This window comes from Alternaria burnsii (assembly GCF_013036055.1).
Source record: "Alternaria burnsii strain CBS107.38 chromosome Unknown 28, whole genome shotgun sequence".
Lineage (NCBI taxonomy): Eukaryota > Fungi > Ascomycota > Dothideomycetes > Pleosporales > Pleosporaceae > Alternaria > Alternaria burnsii.
Window position 1 is genome coordinate 167,873 of NW_024066135.1, and position 16,906 is coordinate 184,778.

Consider the following 16,906-nt stretch of genomic DNA (forward strand, 5'->3'; position numbering starts at 1 on the left):
ACTTGTACCCGCTGTCACAGGCGTAGTCCGTACCTTTCTTGTGCGTCTGCAATCAGTTCACTCATCTCACTCAGCCCCCCGCTTGCATCACCACAGTGCATGTCAAACATTTTCGCGCTTCGCCACTCGATGTATCGCAATGCCATCACACCTCTACAACTAACATTGGTTGAGCTCCTCTCTAGACTGCATGAGTTCGAGGTCGCTCTGCAGCGCGGCTCAGCATAAGTTCGCGCAGCGTCGATCTACTACTGCACATTGGATTGCTGTCGCTCCTCCAACTAGACTTTGACGCCCCTCCATGCACCTCGTCACGCCCTCCAATCTCCAGCTTCCTATCCAACCAATAGCCTTCTTGCCGGAAGCTCGCGGACAATATCAAATCCGGAGGCCCTATCGACAGACACCGGACGCAGGCTGGATGACATGCATAATGGCCGCTGAATGACATTTGCGACAGCCAGCCTTATGCATGTCTGGGTTGACATACCACAACCGAATACCAGAATCATTTCCCATAGGCGAGAATGACTACAATGCCTGCAAGAAGCCGCGTCAATTATACATTTCTTTCTCCCGTGCTGATATCCGCTCACCGGCCACATGCGTATGCTGGCGTATGCATTGTTGCCAGAACTATCTCAGGATCAGCTCGGCCCGGGCTCGTCGGCTCGTGCCAGTCGCCTCAGGATTCTAACTACCAGCGTCAAGGCATCACTTCAAGCATTCAGCCAGCCGGATATTTCTCTACCGAGCATGCCAACGCCCCGTGTAGTGCAAGTCCAATCAGGATGAACATGCCGCCGTTTCAAGACTGGAAGAATGGACTGATAAACAATACTTAGCATCGAAATCGAGCAGAAACATCGTGATCGGCACGTAGAAATCAGGATCTGGACCACACGGCACTTCTTGGGGTTGCAATCTCGTTGGCACGAGCCGCGGGTACTTGCATGCCTGAGACACGGCCGAACACGATGGTTTGTCTACACACGCTTCGCGATGCAGCCTTCCACTGGCTTTTAGCATTCTCTTGACCGCTAGATCGATCCTCCAGCAATCAAGCTCGTGCATCTATCAGGCAGCGGCAGGAGTCATGATGGCGTTACATTACTAGGCGATCTTATCTACACTTTGGACACACGATGCCAGGCAGTGGCCATTTTTACGATTAACATTGGATGATCCGATAAGGAAAGACTGAGAGGGTGTCTTGATGATTCGGAACAAGTTTTTGAACGGGCTGATTACTACTGCGACATGCATTGAACAGGCAGACGTGTGATCGAATGTTGCGCAACGACCTTCGTGAGCCTCATCTGCACACCATCGGCAGATGGTTGGCTTTCGGCTCACTATTAGCTATTTTCTTTGATTAAAACCATGCGCAACACAGCAATGTGACATTACAAGGGTAAAGACACGGATAATCCTCGCTCAAAAACGTGATCACCAAAGACTGATACTGACCGCCCAGATGGCGTACCAATTGGTGCGTATCAACCCATCTGAGTGAGCTATGGCCCTGCTAAATTAGTCTGCTCTATCGCAGGCAAGTTTACATGTGTAGTTTTCCGCTTGAATCTGAGCGTTCGCGTTCCCCACTTCTTTTGCGCTTTATCCAGCTCGAAAATATTCTCCCAAGGCTCGCCAATATCAACTTCATCCTTGAACAGCTTCATCCAATCGTCGCCTACTTCCACCGTACTGCTGACGACATTGATGCCTATTTCTCTGGCGATCTTTCTGATATCTTCGGCAGCTTGCTCCGCACTTTCGTATTCGCCCTTCCAGGCTTTGAGCAACACACTTCCAAGCCTAGCCTGCTCTAACACTTGAAGCTGGTCGCGCCAATCTGCCGCTTCTTCCGTCGGGCGCCCTCCAGGTGAGAACGGACTCCAGTCTATGTCACGTTTCCAAGGCGCTTCGGCTGTGAGACCGTTAGTCATGAGCTCCCAGACAAAGCTAGCCCAGTAAAACCTTATCACAATACGATGGTCAGCGAAACGTTACATCTCAAGTACGACCGGACCAAAAGTGGCAGTTACTCACAAAGGTTTGCGATGATATCCACCTTCTCGAGGATACGTGATGTTGAAATAATCATCGTAGAACAAAGCGTTGCCATCCCCCGCCCATTCTCCTTCACTCCAAGATTCGGAGAACCCCTCTGGAATCTCTTCGCTATCTGCATTACTCTCTTCATCAGAGGGCTCCGGCTCTTGTGTTCTACCAGCAACGAATGCCTGATAATCTCGCTCCTGTCTCTCATCTCGCTTCGATTGCTTCCAAGCGTCTCTCAGCGCATCGGCATCGAGCTCGGGTCCTTCAACGCTGATGAAACCTGTAATAGCAAGCGAAAAGTCGGATCGTAGCCATACATTTCTAGACGAGAAGAATGTCAGATACACAGAGCGGGAGTGGGAAAAACTGAGGGCAGACAGTGCTTGCAAGGCCCAACGATAGTACAAAGCCAGCATAACCTTATCCTCTCTGGAAGGCGTCTCTTGTACAGGTGTAGTCATGACGGGAAGATCACCCCAGTGTGGCCCTGGATTGAGTCTCTCAACAATCACCCCATTGCCAGCGTCGCTATCTAAAGGGCTGGTACACCTATCGTTACATCAGCGATAACACCACACTGGCTCTACGCTGCACCCACCGCACTATCCTTGGATGGCCTTCTCCAAGAAGCTCATAAGCCTTTCGCAACCGTTTGCTCGCCCATTCTGGTCTGGCCCTTGGATCGGGTATATCTGTCTCTCTCGGTTCGTAGATGATGATGTTGTTTCTGTCCTTTTGCGGAACGGCGTAAGCTTTCTCCCAAAAGTCACAGTACCAGGTCTCTGTATCATCCGGCGCTGTACTCGCTTCACTTGGTGTCGGTACTCCGTAGACGTTGTTTGGCGGCATGGTCCACTGGGTAACCGGGCGCTGTGGCGGCGGCCCGACAAGATAAGTGAGCACCGACTCAACGCATGCGACAACTGTTTCCATTCGGAAAGCTAAAGGACTGCTGCTGGAGATTCGGAAGCGCGATGCGCTGGGCGATATATACATACGAGACAACGGTCTCGACTAAGGTAAGCGTAAGCCATGCCTTGCGGACCGTCCCAATGGCGTCTGCTTGGCAAAACACGTTCAGCTGGATTTGGGGTAGTTGCCGTGCGATCGTGTCTGACAGGGTGGAGCGGATATTGAGCCGTCTCGGCACGCCTAACCACCGCAGTAACCTGCGACATTAGTATTTAGGCATCAGTATTACCTAAATACTAAAGTCTTGTCCTGCAACTGTAAGCGCACCGTCCCCTCATCACTTCTACCATCATACACATGGCTGAACAGAGTGACAAACCGTGCGCATCTACCCGTTCATATACATCCTTCGTTGACGTGTTGACGTCGGTCGCAGACATAATACTTATGCTAATAAATTCAGTTATACGCTCCAACTCAGCACCAAGATATGTGATCGTCTGCCACGCGAACTTCGCGACCGAATATACTCACTCCTGGACCTTGACCAGGAGACTAAACGATCCAAACCAATCGACGATTTCGTCAAAGACCAGTGTTGCGAACAATTCTCTCGAGAATGCCTACTTTGGTACTACGAGAACGTGCCGCAGATGCTATATCGGCCCTGGTATTACGAGGACATTGAACAATTCATGCGACTTTATCCCAAAGTCAAGAAAATTCCAGGCTTGATTATTGTCTTGGACGCAGGCCAGCCAGACTTTGAATTTGAGGAGCTCACAGATGCGATGGACAAGCTCAAGGCTACCGGTCACTTTGATGACCTCAACAGAGACTTTAAAGTCCGTGTTTACATCGATATAGCACATCACGCCATGTGGCGTAGTATGAATCCGAATGTTGAGCAGGCTATCCTATTTTCTCAACGCATCCTCCAGTATTTCAGCACGCGCATCAAGGACGCTTTGTGTTTCGTGCGGTTGATGGAAGCCGAGGAAACCGATATCAGAGAAGTGGGTGTGGACGTTACAAAGTTCATGGAGGAGCCAATGAACGGTATACTAGAAAGATTTGGAGTTCTCGTGGTTATGGGGACGGAATATTCGCCCCCACGGTATGTAGAGGTTGAGATCTCAGTAGTACCCTATTATAGAGTTAACATGCTACAGATGGATCGAACAGCCTTTTAGGATGTCCGTTAGAAAGAAAGAATTACTACGGCTGTAGTAGAGTATTCAAGTCATCTCCATCGGAACGGGTGCTCGATGCAAATCGGTTGTATTGTTGCTAAGGTGTAATTGGTTGTTCTTGAGTGTCTTGTATGAAGGCCTTTCGGCCTTCTCCAGGGATTGAGAAGAGACATTGAAACCACGTTTAGCAAAGGCGTTAAGGCACCAACACAACTAACTGAAACGAGATACCTACAACATATGCTTCACTGGGTCACCGCGCGATTTCCAAAAGTATTCCGCGCTCTTCCCCTCCCACCCTTCCACCCAAAACTCTATAGCGACAACGGGTACGCCAGTATCCTGATCAGGGCCATGTTCGAAAAAGCTCTCAAAGAATATCTTGGTACCTTCTGGCACCTCAAGTAAGTCGTCCTCGCTGCCAATGCCTACTGAGCACCATCCATCTTCACCGCGCTCAAACGAGGCGTTGTACATCCAAACCATGCCTTCGCGAATCTTATCCCCAATGAAAGGATTGGCAGCCCATGTATGGACTTGGGCGACCACATCGCGGACGAGTACAGGGCTACCGTCAGCGGTTTCGATGACCAAATAGTCCCACGCGTCTTCTAGTCTCTCGACACCTTCTGGCTGTCCTTCGAAACCGTCATTCCATTCGCCCTCTTTACAAGCGAGACATTCTGCTGTTACGAAGATTTTAGAAGCGTTTGTAACGGTTGCTGGTTCGAGGGCGACGGGGTGGTTTGTAAAAGAAGCACTGGGACTCGAAGACGTATCGTTCTCTTTGTTGGCGACGTGAATGTTTGATATGCCTTCTTTATCTAGGATGGGCCAGTAGAGGCGTTTGAATGCGCTGGTATTCATCACGGCGATTTCTTCGCCTGAGGTGACATTCGGAAGAGACATTGTGGGTGATGTAGCATTGAATGTGGGCATGCAAGGAAGCGGCGAGAAGTAACGAGGCCAACTAGAGACATCGCACGCACCGCATCTTTATGAGATACGCGAGAAGAGTCATGCCATCTAGGGGTCGCTAGTGCCTGAGGTTTGTATAGAGAAAGCCCACATTTGCAGGCTGCAACAGGGGCTAGATGCACGAACATGCATCCGCTAACTAAGCGAGGTAAGGCGTACAATTAGTATTGCTTACAGCAAGGTATACGTATATAGACTTCGAGGCAATGGACAAAAGCCGCTGTCTACCCACAAGCTGTTCATCGCGTTATAGTAGGAAAAGAGATATCGGACTGACTTCACCGTCCAAGTATCATCTCGCCGGCCCCTCCAGAGTGTTCCGTCGACTAGGCATCCTCGGATCCCTCTTCCCCATCGTAACCTCTAGCGCCTGCACCAAAGCCGTCCCATCATACCTCACAAAATTCTCCCCTTCATGTTTCTTCCCATACACCCTTATCGGCTCGATGCCAATGCTCTTAAGCTCATCTCGGTCCACCGCCGGAGTCCCCGGCCCCTGTAGATGAATGATGTGTGTCACGTACTTCTTATACTGACTCTTATCCAGGGGACCAAACACATTCTTCGACTCTTCACATGCCTTTGCGATGGCGGCTATGAAATCAAGCGCGGAGTATGGGTCGGACGACGGTCCCGTCTCGCGATCGATTGTCGAGTTTAGAATCAGGATCTTATAGCGGATAGCTGGGTTACCAACAGCCTCCCCAATCCCTTTGAGCACCAAAGAAGGAATAATGGACGTGTATAGCGAGCCGATGCTGTATATAACAGCTTGAGCATCATTCAGCGCACTCAGCACCGTTGGATTGGCCGAGAGCCGGATTTCCTGGCCGTAGGGGTTGATGTACCACAGCCTTTCTATTCTTGCTGGTAGCTCCTCTTCGTCGGCTTTGGAAAAGGTGATGTATTGTTTCCGGAGGGTGGGGAGAGAGCCGGGGAGATTGGCGTCTTCGATTCGATCGTGCTGTTCTGTTTCGTCAATGGCTGGGGCGTCTGAGCCGGGCACTAGTGCTGTTGAGATAGAGGGGTGGGAGATGGAGTTTTGGCCGGTGATGGTGTCGCCGTTTGTGAGGCTCACGGATATGTGGTGAGTGAAGTTGGTGTTTATTGCGGGGAGAACGGACGTGTGGCTGGGGACAGAACATATGCTGGAGAGGAGGTAGATGGCAGATTCGAAGGAGCCGGTGAACAGGCGAGCGCTAGAAACGTTAATTATCGACGGTTTCAATGATAATAAGAAGGTAGAGGGGAGTCTGCGATAGCCAGAGCGAGAAACACAATAAGGGATTGCGAGACAGTGTATGAATGGAAGAACACACAAAGCTTCAGATGAGCGACTGTACATACCCAGTGAGAAACAGATTACCGATGCTTGCACCTGAAAAGTCAAAATTAGATGAAGGTCGACGACGCTTGACGATTTCGTATGCGACAACGTTCAGTATCGACCGTACTAGCTCTTTCTTCGCGGTTGAAATATTCGTCCAGAGTGCATGTTCAGCCTCTACAATCTGCAACCACTCTTCTCTTGCCGAAGAACGTTCCTTGGGTAATCTATGGTTGAAGAAGGTCTTGATGGCTGCTTTCTCGCTATCATCATGATCGGGGTCGTCCGGGATTAGACGGACGAGACGACCTAGGCGGATTAGTATGAATCTTCAAACTTTATTCGGTATGCGCGTACTCCTAACATCACCGATACCTGCCACTGTTAGTGTTGTGCTACTCTTGCACCAAATGTTGCGTACCTGGCCCTCCGAAAACGCGTATCAGCTCAGACGAGCTTCCGCCATTATCACTGATAGGAATGACGTAGCTCAGCGGGCACCTTTTGTCTTCTCTTACTTTCTTGAACACATCGACTAGATTGTTGGCTGCGCTGCCGCCGGAGAAAACAACAATGCCTTTGGTCCTGAGGGTGCCGTTCGTCGTTAGAGAGACCGGGGTTGAGTTGTCGCCATGAGGCGAAAGGAAGTTCTCAGCAGACATGACAAGATATGTGGAGCAAGTTCTGACCACATGGGTCTCGGGGGGCGGTCTTATCAAGTCATATTGATGTTGACAGAGTGTTCGTTAACATGGATGTTCTTTCACAAGCTCAGAATAGCAGAGGCAAGAGTCATGCACTAATCCGTTAGGGTAGTGTAGCGCGTTACTCGACTAGGCAATATTTCGCATTCAAGGCACGTTTTGACATTGGCTGAGCGATGATGTTTTTGCATTTGTGGTTGATTTTCAAATGGGATATGTACAAATCGAGTCACCAGCCAAGATTTGGTAGAAAGCTGCTCTCGGCACAGATGCAGCCCCCACGGATATGGCACCCCCAAACTTAGCCCACCATGAAGACTGAATGCAGCATATGATATCTCGGGTCCCGGCATGAGTGCGATGACGCTCTAGACGTGTATACCGCTGCCAGCTCCCAGCTTCATCTACCCCTCACACACCCGCGTCATGCCATTGCAGGCAACAGCGCCTTAGGAGGTACCGGTAGCCTCCTCACGCTCCTTCCTTCGCTGTCTCTTCTCGAGTAGGGCGTCTCGTCGGTCGGCCAGGAGTCGGAATTGCCGTTGCTCAACACCAGTGAGCCAGTAGCCGAAGCTGCCACCAGCGCCGGCGTAGATGGGGTAGACCCAGAGAGACTCCTTGTTGAAGAGGGGGCGCATCTCAATGCCCAGCTGCCATAGCCTGGCGGCAACACCTGGTGAAGGTCGTCAGCAGAGTCCTTGGTGGGCACGCGCAGGCTGTTGGGGACGTACCGAGCCCGCTCCAGAAGAGGACCTTGTGGACCATGGTGAATTGGGGTGATGGTGGTAGTTGTATTGGTGTGAGAAAGTCGTCGCGTGCAGCAGCAGCAATTGGGACGGATGTCGTGGAGGCGCGTTGTCACCGCTGTACCGGGATTATGGCTTGCGATGCTCCATTGTCAAGCTCGCAAATGCCAAGAACGAACCACCCACGCGGATGCGGAAGTAACGTCCGCCGACCTCACCTCCGCAACAATGCCGATTTCGCGACCCTCCTGATATTGTCTCTCACTTTTTCACTTCTCGTCCTACCATTCATTCCTTGCAAACATTTTCGGCTGGGGTAGCAGCCTGGCGCCTCTACGTCATTCGCTGCTCGTCAGCCTCTCCCACCCCCGACATCCTGCGCCTGGCCGCGACACAAACGACACCAAAACGGCTGATCGCAACCACGACTAATCATCCATGGCGGAAGTCAGCCGCAAGCGCGCACCAGAGAGCGATGGCGCTGCGACTATGCGCAAAAAATTGAGGCCCTCGGAGCTCCCGCTTTCGCAGGCGAAACGATCAGCTATCGACAGCCTCGTGCACATGTTTCGCAAGAAGGGCGCATACGACGATATACGCAGAGACCTGATGAAGCAATACGTGTCAGGGGTGAGTGGCAAGATATTTATCATCCTAACACCGCAGGCTGACAATCACGCTCTAGCCTGCCAAAGATGAACTGCAAGCCGCGCTCAAGGAGCTCGTCGATCGCGAAACGGACCGCAATCCCTCTCTACTGTCCAAAGATCCCCGAATGGCAACCACGCTTATAGAAGGCGCTGGTGAGCGCAGCGACATCTATGGCAACATCATGAACACAGTCAATACTCTGTTGGATAAATTAATAGACGAGCATGGAGTGCCAAAGATGCGCGAGTACCGCATTCAGGAGATTGGTGCCGAAGCAGCCGCCGAGGAGGAACAGCGAGGTAGCAAGAGCGAAGAAGAGTGGGCTCAAGAGGCAGAAGCTCGCAGAGAGAAGCGAGAGGCCAAACGAGAGAAGGAGCTGGAGGCAGAGCGCGAGAGAGAGCGCGAGGAGAAGGCAAAGAGGGAAGAGCGCAAGCGCCGCGAGAAGGAAGAAGACGAAGCCCGTGAGAGAGAACGACAAGCGGAGAAGGAGCGGAGACGCAAGGAGCGGGAAGAGCGCGACAAGGAAGACGAGGAGCGCCGTCGCAAAGACCGAGAGAGGATTGACAAAGAGAGAGAAGAAGAGCGCCTGCGCCTCAAAAAGGAGCGAGAGGAACACGAGAAGAGCCGAGAGGCCCGTCTCAAGAAGATCCGCGAAGAAGATGCCGAGCGAGAGCGTCGCATACAAGAGGAGCTTGACCGAGATCGAGGTGGGCGCCATCGTGGTGGCCGTGGCCGTGGCCGTAGTCGTAGCAGGACTCCCGAGCGCGATAGGGATCGTCGTGGACGAGACAGGAGCAGGCGAAGGAGCAGGACAAGAAGCAGATCACCCGAACGCCGTTCATCTATCAAGCCTGAAAACATCAAAGACATCAAGGTGGACGACGACTTGGCATTGCAACTTCTACTACAGGAGAGCGAGCAAATGAAGAAATCACGACAGCGACCTGTCCTTGAGCGGTCCGAATCTCTCGAACCTCCTATGCGGAAGGCGCAACCTCCCAAGTCAATTGTTCCTCGTGATCCTCGACTGGCCAGGCTCGACAGCAAACCCGCCTCACCCTCGCAACGGTCACCGAGCAAAGACGAAGATGTCACCATGACAGACGCGCCATCAGCAGCGGAATCAGCCAAGGCCAGATGGGACAAGCCGCCCGAGCTGCCCTCGAAGCGAGGTCGTTCAAGATCCCGCAGCATCGCACGCAGCACCAGAAAGCGCAGCAGAACACGGTCGCACTCGCGCAGCAGCCGCCTCGACAGAGACCGACGTTCTTCCCGCTATGAAGATGACCGCCGTTCCCGCCGCGACGACGACAGACACTCTTACCGTCCGTCCCGCCGCGACGACCGAGACGACAAACTCTCGCGTCGCGACAGTCGGAGCCGCTCACGCGAAACCCACACCTCACGTCGTAAATCACGCTACGGCACACGCAGTCCCTCGCCGGCTCGCGACGAGCGGCGGAGAGACCGGGAACGCTCCCGTTCGAGGGGTGCAAGACGGGAGCGCTCCAGGAGCCCTGTACCTGCGCGCCGCCGCAATCGCTCGCGCTCCAGGAGTCCGGAGAATATCGATCGCTATGTCCCTGGCGGTGGGGGCGCTGCGGGCGGTAGTGCAAGGAAGCCACGCGACGATAGTCGGGACCGTGAGCGTGACCGCAAGCGCGATGACAGTCGTCCTCCTCCGCGTAAGAGGGATGATAGTCGGGATCGTGGTGGACGTGGGTATCGGACGAGGGACTATGATCGCTGGGATGGAGGGAGAGATAGGGATAGGGATAGGGGCAGTAGGAGACTGGAGAGTGATTGCTACCAACCTGGTGGTGCCTCTGCTTCTGGTGCTGATGCTGAGGACAAGGAGCGAGATCGCGATCGTAAGCCTAGAGAGAGGAGTCGCGAAAGGAGTAGGGAGAGGAGTAGGGATAGGGGGCGTGATGATAGGGAGAGGCGTAGACGGAGGAGTCGCTCGAGGAGTCGTAGTCGGGATCGACGGCGTTGATGCGGTTGTGGGGTTCCCTTCTTGGATGTATGATTAATGGTAGGTGTTTAATGCGTGATAGACAGTGACTCAGTCAAACATTGATGGGTATCTGGCTGGTGAGGCTGCCGTTGGGACATACGAGGACTGCTCGTCGCTCTTGCTCATCGGGAATTGGCGAGGCTCACCTGATCGGTAAGAGGCAGCGAGGCACACGTCTTTTGAGGCTTCCCGGACGCAAATTGTTCAAAGTGGATTTTTCTTCTCCCCCTCATCTGCCCATCAAATTTTGTACCTCGTCATTGTTTTTTGTTGTGATGGTTGCCGTCATGGACGCACCCAAGACTACCCTTATGTTGATAGCATGACATTCTCAGCCTTGTGCTTATCCCCAACTGATACGGTAGCATTACCCCGCTGGGGGAGCGTTAATCGCGCAGGCTTCCCATGATGACGTTACTTATATTAACTGGACATGTTCGCGCTACGCGTTGCAGTTCTCTCATCTACCGTTCGTCGTAGTACAAATTCATTTCTTGGCAGTTACCGCAAGTATGGGGGACACATATTGGGGAGATCCGATTTTGGAGGAAAAGTTACGCTGGGTCGACCCGTCCTACCCCCAGCAACAGCATACGGATGTCTTAGCCGATCTGCCTCAGAGCGTCAGTCTTCTGATCGAGCTCGATTTGCGTGGCATCGAGCCTCCAAAGTTCCTTCCACTATTGGACACGCTGCCTGCTACTTTACAGGTCCAGAAGCCAGAAACTGCACAAATCTTCCTCTGCGCCTCATTCACAGACGCGAAGTCGATATTCCAACGTCGCAAGATGGAAGCTTCGGCAGGATACATCGAACAAGTAACACGCGATGTACGTCGCTTCCCGTACAACAATATACCTAGCACCACCGAACAATTCCTTATGCCATACGATCCACGATGCCTTTTGGACTGGCTTTCAATTCAACCTGGCCGAGTTCAAAAGATGCTCTTACCCGAGTATGTTGCGATGCCATCAAAGCCACACGCTGATCAGCTTGTTGTGCGCAGTCAGGTCCATTTGACCCGAGGTGCAGACAATCGGTACATGGCTGTTTGGTTCGATTTCCGAGACGCATATACATCGGATGGCAAGATGGTGACTACTGCACATGACAACTTTGCTATCCCACCGTCAGCTTGGCAACGGCAATTTGCTTGTCGGTTCCAGGGATTACTCAATGAGCCTATACGCCATGCCAAGGATTTTCCCGGTTTCTTGCTTATCGATCTCTTGAGAACTGATATAATGGTATTTGAAAAATTCGTCTCGAGAGATCAAGAGCTACTACCTGTAGCCACTCATGCCCCTGTCGTTGTGGGATACCTTGAAAAGCGGCTCGATGGTTTTGAACTCACTCAGTCGATGATACGTAAATCCGAGGATATCCAAAGATACATCAACCACATGAGTACCCCACAGGCCCTGGAATCTATCGCTAGTGAGTCTCTCTCAAGCTACGAACAAAGTCTTCGTCGCCTTGAGATTGAAAGCTCGCTCCTGGTCTCAAACCTTAGGCGACGAGAAACTCTGGCCGACAAACGTTTGGAAGTATATAATCAGTTCGCACAGCAACGGCAAGCTTCAAGTCTATCGGCTTTGACCTACTGTGCCGCCTTTTTCCTGCCGCTCTCGCTTGCTGGTACATTTTTGAGTATGCAAAATCGAGCTAGAGATCTACGCTGGATTGTGTATGATTTTTGCGGTATCACTACGGTGTTTTGCACCGTTGCTGCGCTGGTCTACCTTTTGTCTTGGGCATGGTCTCATTTAAAAACACTGCATCTAAACAAGCGGTTGGAGAAGGGCAAGACTGAAATCACGGTGATAGGACAACCTCGGTATTCAAAGTTCTTGTTCGGTGTCGCATGGATGTTGATGGTAGCATCGTTTCTTGTTGGCATGCTGCATGATCTCCGACTGGGTCTCATCATGCTTACTGCACCCGCAGCTGTTGTTGTGTTATCAGGACCTGGTTCTCTCATTCTCTCCTTGATCCAAGCTTTAAGAACACTGAGCACAGAAAGGACTAAAGATGATATCAAGGAGGATCTCGAGGCTGGGGGAGGTGAAGCCAGAGATCCAAGCATGGCATAAACATCCTGGCAAAGACTTCAATATGTGAATGGATAGCAACCTCATGTGTTATCGATTCATCTTGCCATGGAAAGTCACTACCACGTTATTGATAACTTTACTCCTTTTCACCTTCCAGCTTCCTCACCTGAGTACGATTCCTCATTCCCAGGATCTCATTCTGCGCCCGAATAGCCATGGTCAACTGATAGATCATCGCACCGACAAAAATCAAGGCAAACGCAAATATAAAGAGAACTAACGTAAGCGTGTTGATGAAAGATCGAGTTTCCGCAGGGAAGACAATGTGCTGGTCGAAGTATACCATGATACCTATTGCAATCAGTCTGGAGCCTCTCAAGACCTAGGAATATAGAAACGAGGAAAGCTTACTGGCGGTGTGGTGATGAGAAATGTTGGTCTTGTAGCAAATCAAGATGGTCTACAGACTAAACTCAGAAATTCTCATCAAGACTGTAACATGGACGTGCGAAAGGAATGACAGGTTTTGTAGCTTGTTATTGCAGAGAAACTCACAGTGTTGTCTCACTGCGTGTGTGCTGACAAGACAGTGTTTCTCTGGTTTAGGCAGGTGGGGTAATATCATCCCTGCGGTATACAGCGCGCCTCTCATCGCCACTCCAGCCAAGTGGAGGCCGGTTTGACGTGGCGTGCATTCATGGACAGAACATCTGGTTGAACAAAAAAAAAGGATCGAACATGAGTCCTACGTCAAACATCCTATTCAATCCGCCACCAACCATTCTTTGCCGACCTCCCCTCATTATCGGACAAGACGTCCGTCTCATCCACTTTCGTCTCGACAATCTTACCTTGTTCTTCCACTGGTACACCCTCATCGTCGACTTCCAATAGTACCGTCCTCTTCCCTTTCTTCTGATGAAACTTCACCTTTTTCTCTCTTTTCGGTGACCCAGGACCAGTTTCCGATTGAGTTGACGGAGAAGGCGATGGCGGCCCGTTCTGACTACGCAGCGCACTCTTGAGCGAAACACTACTTACCTTGTTAAGCGGCGACGATGGTTCGTTCATTATGTTGAGATCTTCTACAATGGGAGTTGCAGGCTCGTCTTGCACATCCATTACCGCCTCCCCAAAATCGGCCTCCCAATTCTCCCTTTGCCAGTCTCGCACGACGTCCGGTTCTATTTGCAACCACTTCTGTCCCGCATCTTCCTCTCCAGGCGCCGGCATGCCTTCTACGTGCCAGTATAAGAGGTAGTTGTAGGTACCAGCATTCCACCTTAGACCAGTGCAGTCTTCCACCAGCACACCCGTTGTTACATACCATTCGATATTCCGTTCCTTCATCGCGGCAAAGGCAGCAGGGTCGCCGATGCGGTAGCGCTTACCGACTGGAAATTGCCAGCGAAAGGGGAGAGGGCGGGGTTCGTCGAGGGAGGAGGCCCGAGAGCGGATTGATGAGGGTAAGGTGTTTAGAAGTTTTTGAGTAGATGGCTGATGCGTTGGGCCGTGTGGGACGCGGGAGTCGGTTGCGACCCCGAGCAGGCCTTTGACCCTCTCTTCTGTGCTCTCATCTAGTGCGTGGCGTCGTGCTCGAGGCGCGAGACGAGTTGGGGGTATGCATTCTGCTGGCTCTGATATCTCTAGCGTACTGTCTTCTCGCCGAATTGCTATCGATGCATCCGCTAGCAAGCCCAACCTGAATGTGCTACCTGGACTTGTATATCCTGTGCCAGGGGCGTAATCGAGGTCAGTCTCTATTAAGATTCCTGGGAGATGCTTGGCAAGATTAGGACAGTCTCCGCATACCACAAGGTCCTCAGTCATGGTGCGCACAGCGTGGGCAATTGTTTCCGACTCTCTTGATACTCGGCTTTTGCCCAATGTTAACAGAAAACAGCAAGTTGCAAGCAAACTTACACCAATGCGATAAACAATGGCGCAATTAGATAGTCTTGTTATGAAAGATTGGTGTGAGCAAGATTTTACCTTAACTATATGGTCGCTGTGAAGCCCTGCGACGAAGACAGAAGCTTAGCTGGCGGTTCTTGACGTTCCGCGTTCCTATATTCATGTTGCTGGAGGTCGATCGTCTCCATGAACCAAGGCGTCAATGTGTTGAATGAACGCAATAGGTGTGTGATGGGATCTCAGCAGATGTCAGCTGGCGGTGATGGCACCCCTTGCATTGGGATATTCCAGCAGTAGCCACCTGCAGCATCGTGGCGTGACCACGGCAAGCTGTGAGCAACACACAATGAATGTCACAACATGAATATCCTAGTAAATTGACCCCCTGGTGACCAGCACAGCGCATCCGATGGGTTTGGAGAGAATCTTGGCGTAGGTCAGTAAGATGAGGTTGGTAGTGTAGAAGCAGGGACAGATGCCAAGACGGATTACCGAGACGATCCCGGTTAGAGGTGCAGTGGCGTGCAGGCTACAGGACGGCCTGGTCACGTATCTTCTCCATTGCGCGTGCGACGCCTTCCGTATTGGCTGACCGGCCTGCTGCCTTCCCTTTGATCTTCGACGTCCTTCTCTTCACAGCCGGCCATACACTCCTTCACCTGCACCGGCCCGCTGCTTCGCCTATCTTCTTCTGCGCTACCACGTTGCTTTCACCTACAAACTTTAACTAGCGCTTCCTGCCGTCATGTTTGCTCCCGGCAAGCCCAAGATCAAAACGAGAACTGTCCTCGTGAAGAAAGCACCCGCCCCCACAGCGAGCCCCTCACCGTCACCACACACTCGACCAGGCAACGGCACACGCAGTCTCAGCGCATCAGGGCCGCCATCGAATCGATACCAGTCCACCCCGCGCTCGCAAGCAGCCGCACGGGAACCCACGCGCAAGTCGGTTTCCGTGTCGCGTGTCGACACTCGCAAGCGCAAAGGCACCGATACACCGCAATGGGCAAGCAGCGATGAATCCAGCGATGATGAGGACAGTGACCGGCTGGGCGTCAAGCGACGGAGAACGCGGCCCGCGAGTAATAGCATTGAGCCTATGAGTCTGAACCGCGCACTCGAGCCGGACTTGAAGAGACGTATACGAATAGAGGAGGCAGACACAAAGGCCAAGGCGAACGGGATTTCGAACGGGACATCAAATGGAGTTGCAAACGGCACAAATGGCACGTCGGACATGCTGAAGATGGCACAGGAAAACGCCGCCTTCAGAAAGAAGAAGGCCGTGTCGGGCAAGAGCACACTCAAACACGGTTTCGAAATGACAAAAGACGACGTCGCAAAAGCCTACAAATCCGCATTCCCCGGTAGCGAGAAGAAGTTCACTGTCGAACTCCAATATCCCAGCCTATCACGCCCCGAGAAATTCGAAGCCGTAGCGCGCAAAGAAGTAGACGAGGAATACAGCCCCCTAGACGACATCTACTTCAGCATAGAAGAAATCATCCAGCACTATCTCCCACCCGACCTCGCCGCCGAACTCTCCTCCGACGCCCTAGGTACCGTCCGCCTCCTAAAGCGCGCCGTAACCAAAGACGACCCGGAACTCTTCAAAGCTGAACTCGCCAAATTCAACAAGTTGATCAAGGACCAATATGCAAATGGCACCATACCACGTATCCTCGACGACATGCACGCCATCCCCCTCAGCCTCGTCAAGCGCATAACAGCACAATCCTACAACCGCATCGTCTCCCCACACGCACACCGCCTGCGCAAAGTCGAAGGAAAAGAAACCACCTATGGCGAACTCCTGACGCCTTTTGTCCACAAAATCTTTGCGCAAACAGGGCTCAACAGCACACACACGTTTGTTGATCTGGGTTCCGGTGTAGGCAACGTCGTCCTGCAATCCGCTCTCCAAACCGGCGCCGAATCCTGGGGCATCGAGAAGATGAAACTAGCCGCCTCCCTCGGATCGGAACAAGCTGCCGAACTCAAAGCGCGCAGTAAACTCTGGAACATTACGCTCGGTCGCATCGAGCTTATCGAGGGGGATTTCTTGGAATCCCCGGAGATTGATGAGGTGCTGAGAAGAGCGGATGTCGTGCTGGTGAACAACAAGGTGTTTGGCGAGACGCTGAATAATTTGCTGTTACAGAAGTTTTTGGATCTCAAACAGGGGTGCAAGGTGGTTAGTCTGGAGAGCTTCGGTGGTGGTGCCAAGCAGGGGGTTAGGAATGAACAGAGTATTGCGGGGTTGTTTGATGAGGAGAAGTATGAGAGCGGGACCAACAGTGTAAGTTGGGCGGGCGAGAGTGTTGAGTATTTCATCGCGGAGAA

At 52.1% G+C, this 16,906-nt stretch overlaps 7 protein-coding genes across 7 annotated transcripts; 4 read left to right on the top strand and 3 right to left on the bottom strand.

The window, feature by feature from the left end:
* Positions 1–1,517: 1,517 nt before the first annotated feature.
* On the bottom strand, positions 1,518–7,136 carry GT037_011203 (uncharacterized protein; the record flags this gene model as incomplete). The annotated part of the gene is made up of 9 exons (XM_038936250.1): positions 1,518–1,980; positions 2,053–2,613; positions 2,663–3,019; positions 3,063–3,233; positions 4,405–5,139; positions 5,543–6,346; positions 6,495–6,783; positions 6,832–6,849; positions 6,896–7,136. The coding sequence occupies 9 exons, from the start codon at positions 7,134–7,136 to the stop codon at positions 1,518–1,520; spliced, it is 3,639 nt and encodes a 1,212-aa protein (XP_038781146.1).
* GT037_011204 (uncharacterized protein) lies at positions 3,334–4,169 on the top strand (the record flags this gene model as incomplete). Its single annotated transcript, XM_038936251.1, has 2 exons — positions 3,334–3,356; positions 3,440–4,169. The coding sequence occupies 2 exons, from the start codon at positions 3,334–3,336 to the stop codon at positions 4,167–4,169; spliced, it is 753 nt and encodes a 250-aa protein (XP_038781147.1).
* A 491-nt stretch (positions 7,137–7,627) lies between the features above and the next one.
* On the bottom strand, positions 7,628–7,943 carry GT037_011205 (uncharacterized protein; the record flags this gene model as incomplete). Its single annotated transcript, XM_038936252.1, has 2 exons — positions 7,628–7,851; positions 7,910–7,943. The coding sequence occupies 2 exons, from the start codon at positions 7,941–7,943 to the stop codon at positions 7,628–7,630; spliced, it is 258 nt and encodes an 85-aa protein (XP_038781148.1).
* Positions 7,944–8,362: 419 nt separating this feature from the next.
* On the top strand, positions 8,363–10,571 carry GT037_011206 (uncharacterized protein; the record flags this gene model as incomplete). The annotated part of the gene is made up of 2 exons (XM_038936253.1): positions 8,363–8,554; positions 8,610–10,571. The coding sequence occupies 2 exons, from the start codon at positions 8,363–8,365 to the stop codon at positions 10,569–10,571; spliced, it is 2,154 nt and encodes a 717-aa protein (XP_038781149.1).
* Positions 10,572–11,104: 533 nt separating this feature from the next.
* GT037_011207 (uncharacterized protein) lies at positions 11,105–12,688 on the top strand (the record flags this gene model as incomplete). Its single annotated transcript, XM_038936254.1, has 1 exon — positions 11,105–12,688. One exon carries the CDS (start codon positions 11,105–11,107, stop codon positions 12,686–12,688), a length of 1,584 nt encoding a protein of 527 aa, XP_038781150.1.
* A 720-nt stretch (positions 12,689–13,408) lies between these two features.
* GT037_011208 (uncharacterized protein) lies at positions 13,409–14,479 on the bottom strand (the record flags this gene model as incomplete). Its single annotated transcript, XM_038936255.1, has 1 exon — positions 13,409–14,479. One exon carries the CDS (start codon positions 14,477–14,479, stop codon positions 13,409–13,411), a length of 1,071 nt encoding a protein of 356 aa, XP_038781151.1.
* An 829-nt stretch (positions 14,480–15,308) lies between these two features.
* GT037_011209 (histone-lysine n-methyltransferase) lies at positions 15,309–16,862 on the top strand (the record flags this gene model as incomplete). Its single annotated transcript, XM_038936256.1, has 1 exon — positions 15,309–16,862. A coding segment is annotated over one exon (1,554 nt), but the record flags the coding sequence as incomplete, so codon positions are not given.
* Positions 16,863–16,906: the final 44 nt, after the last annotated feature.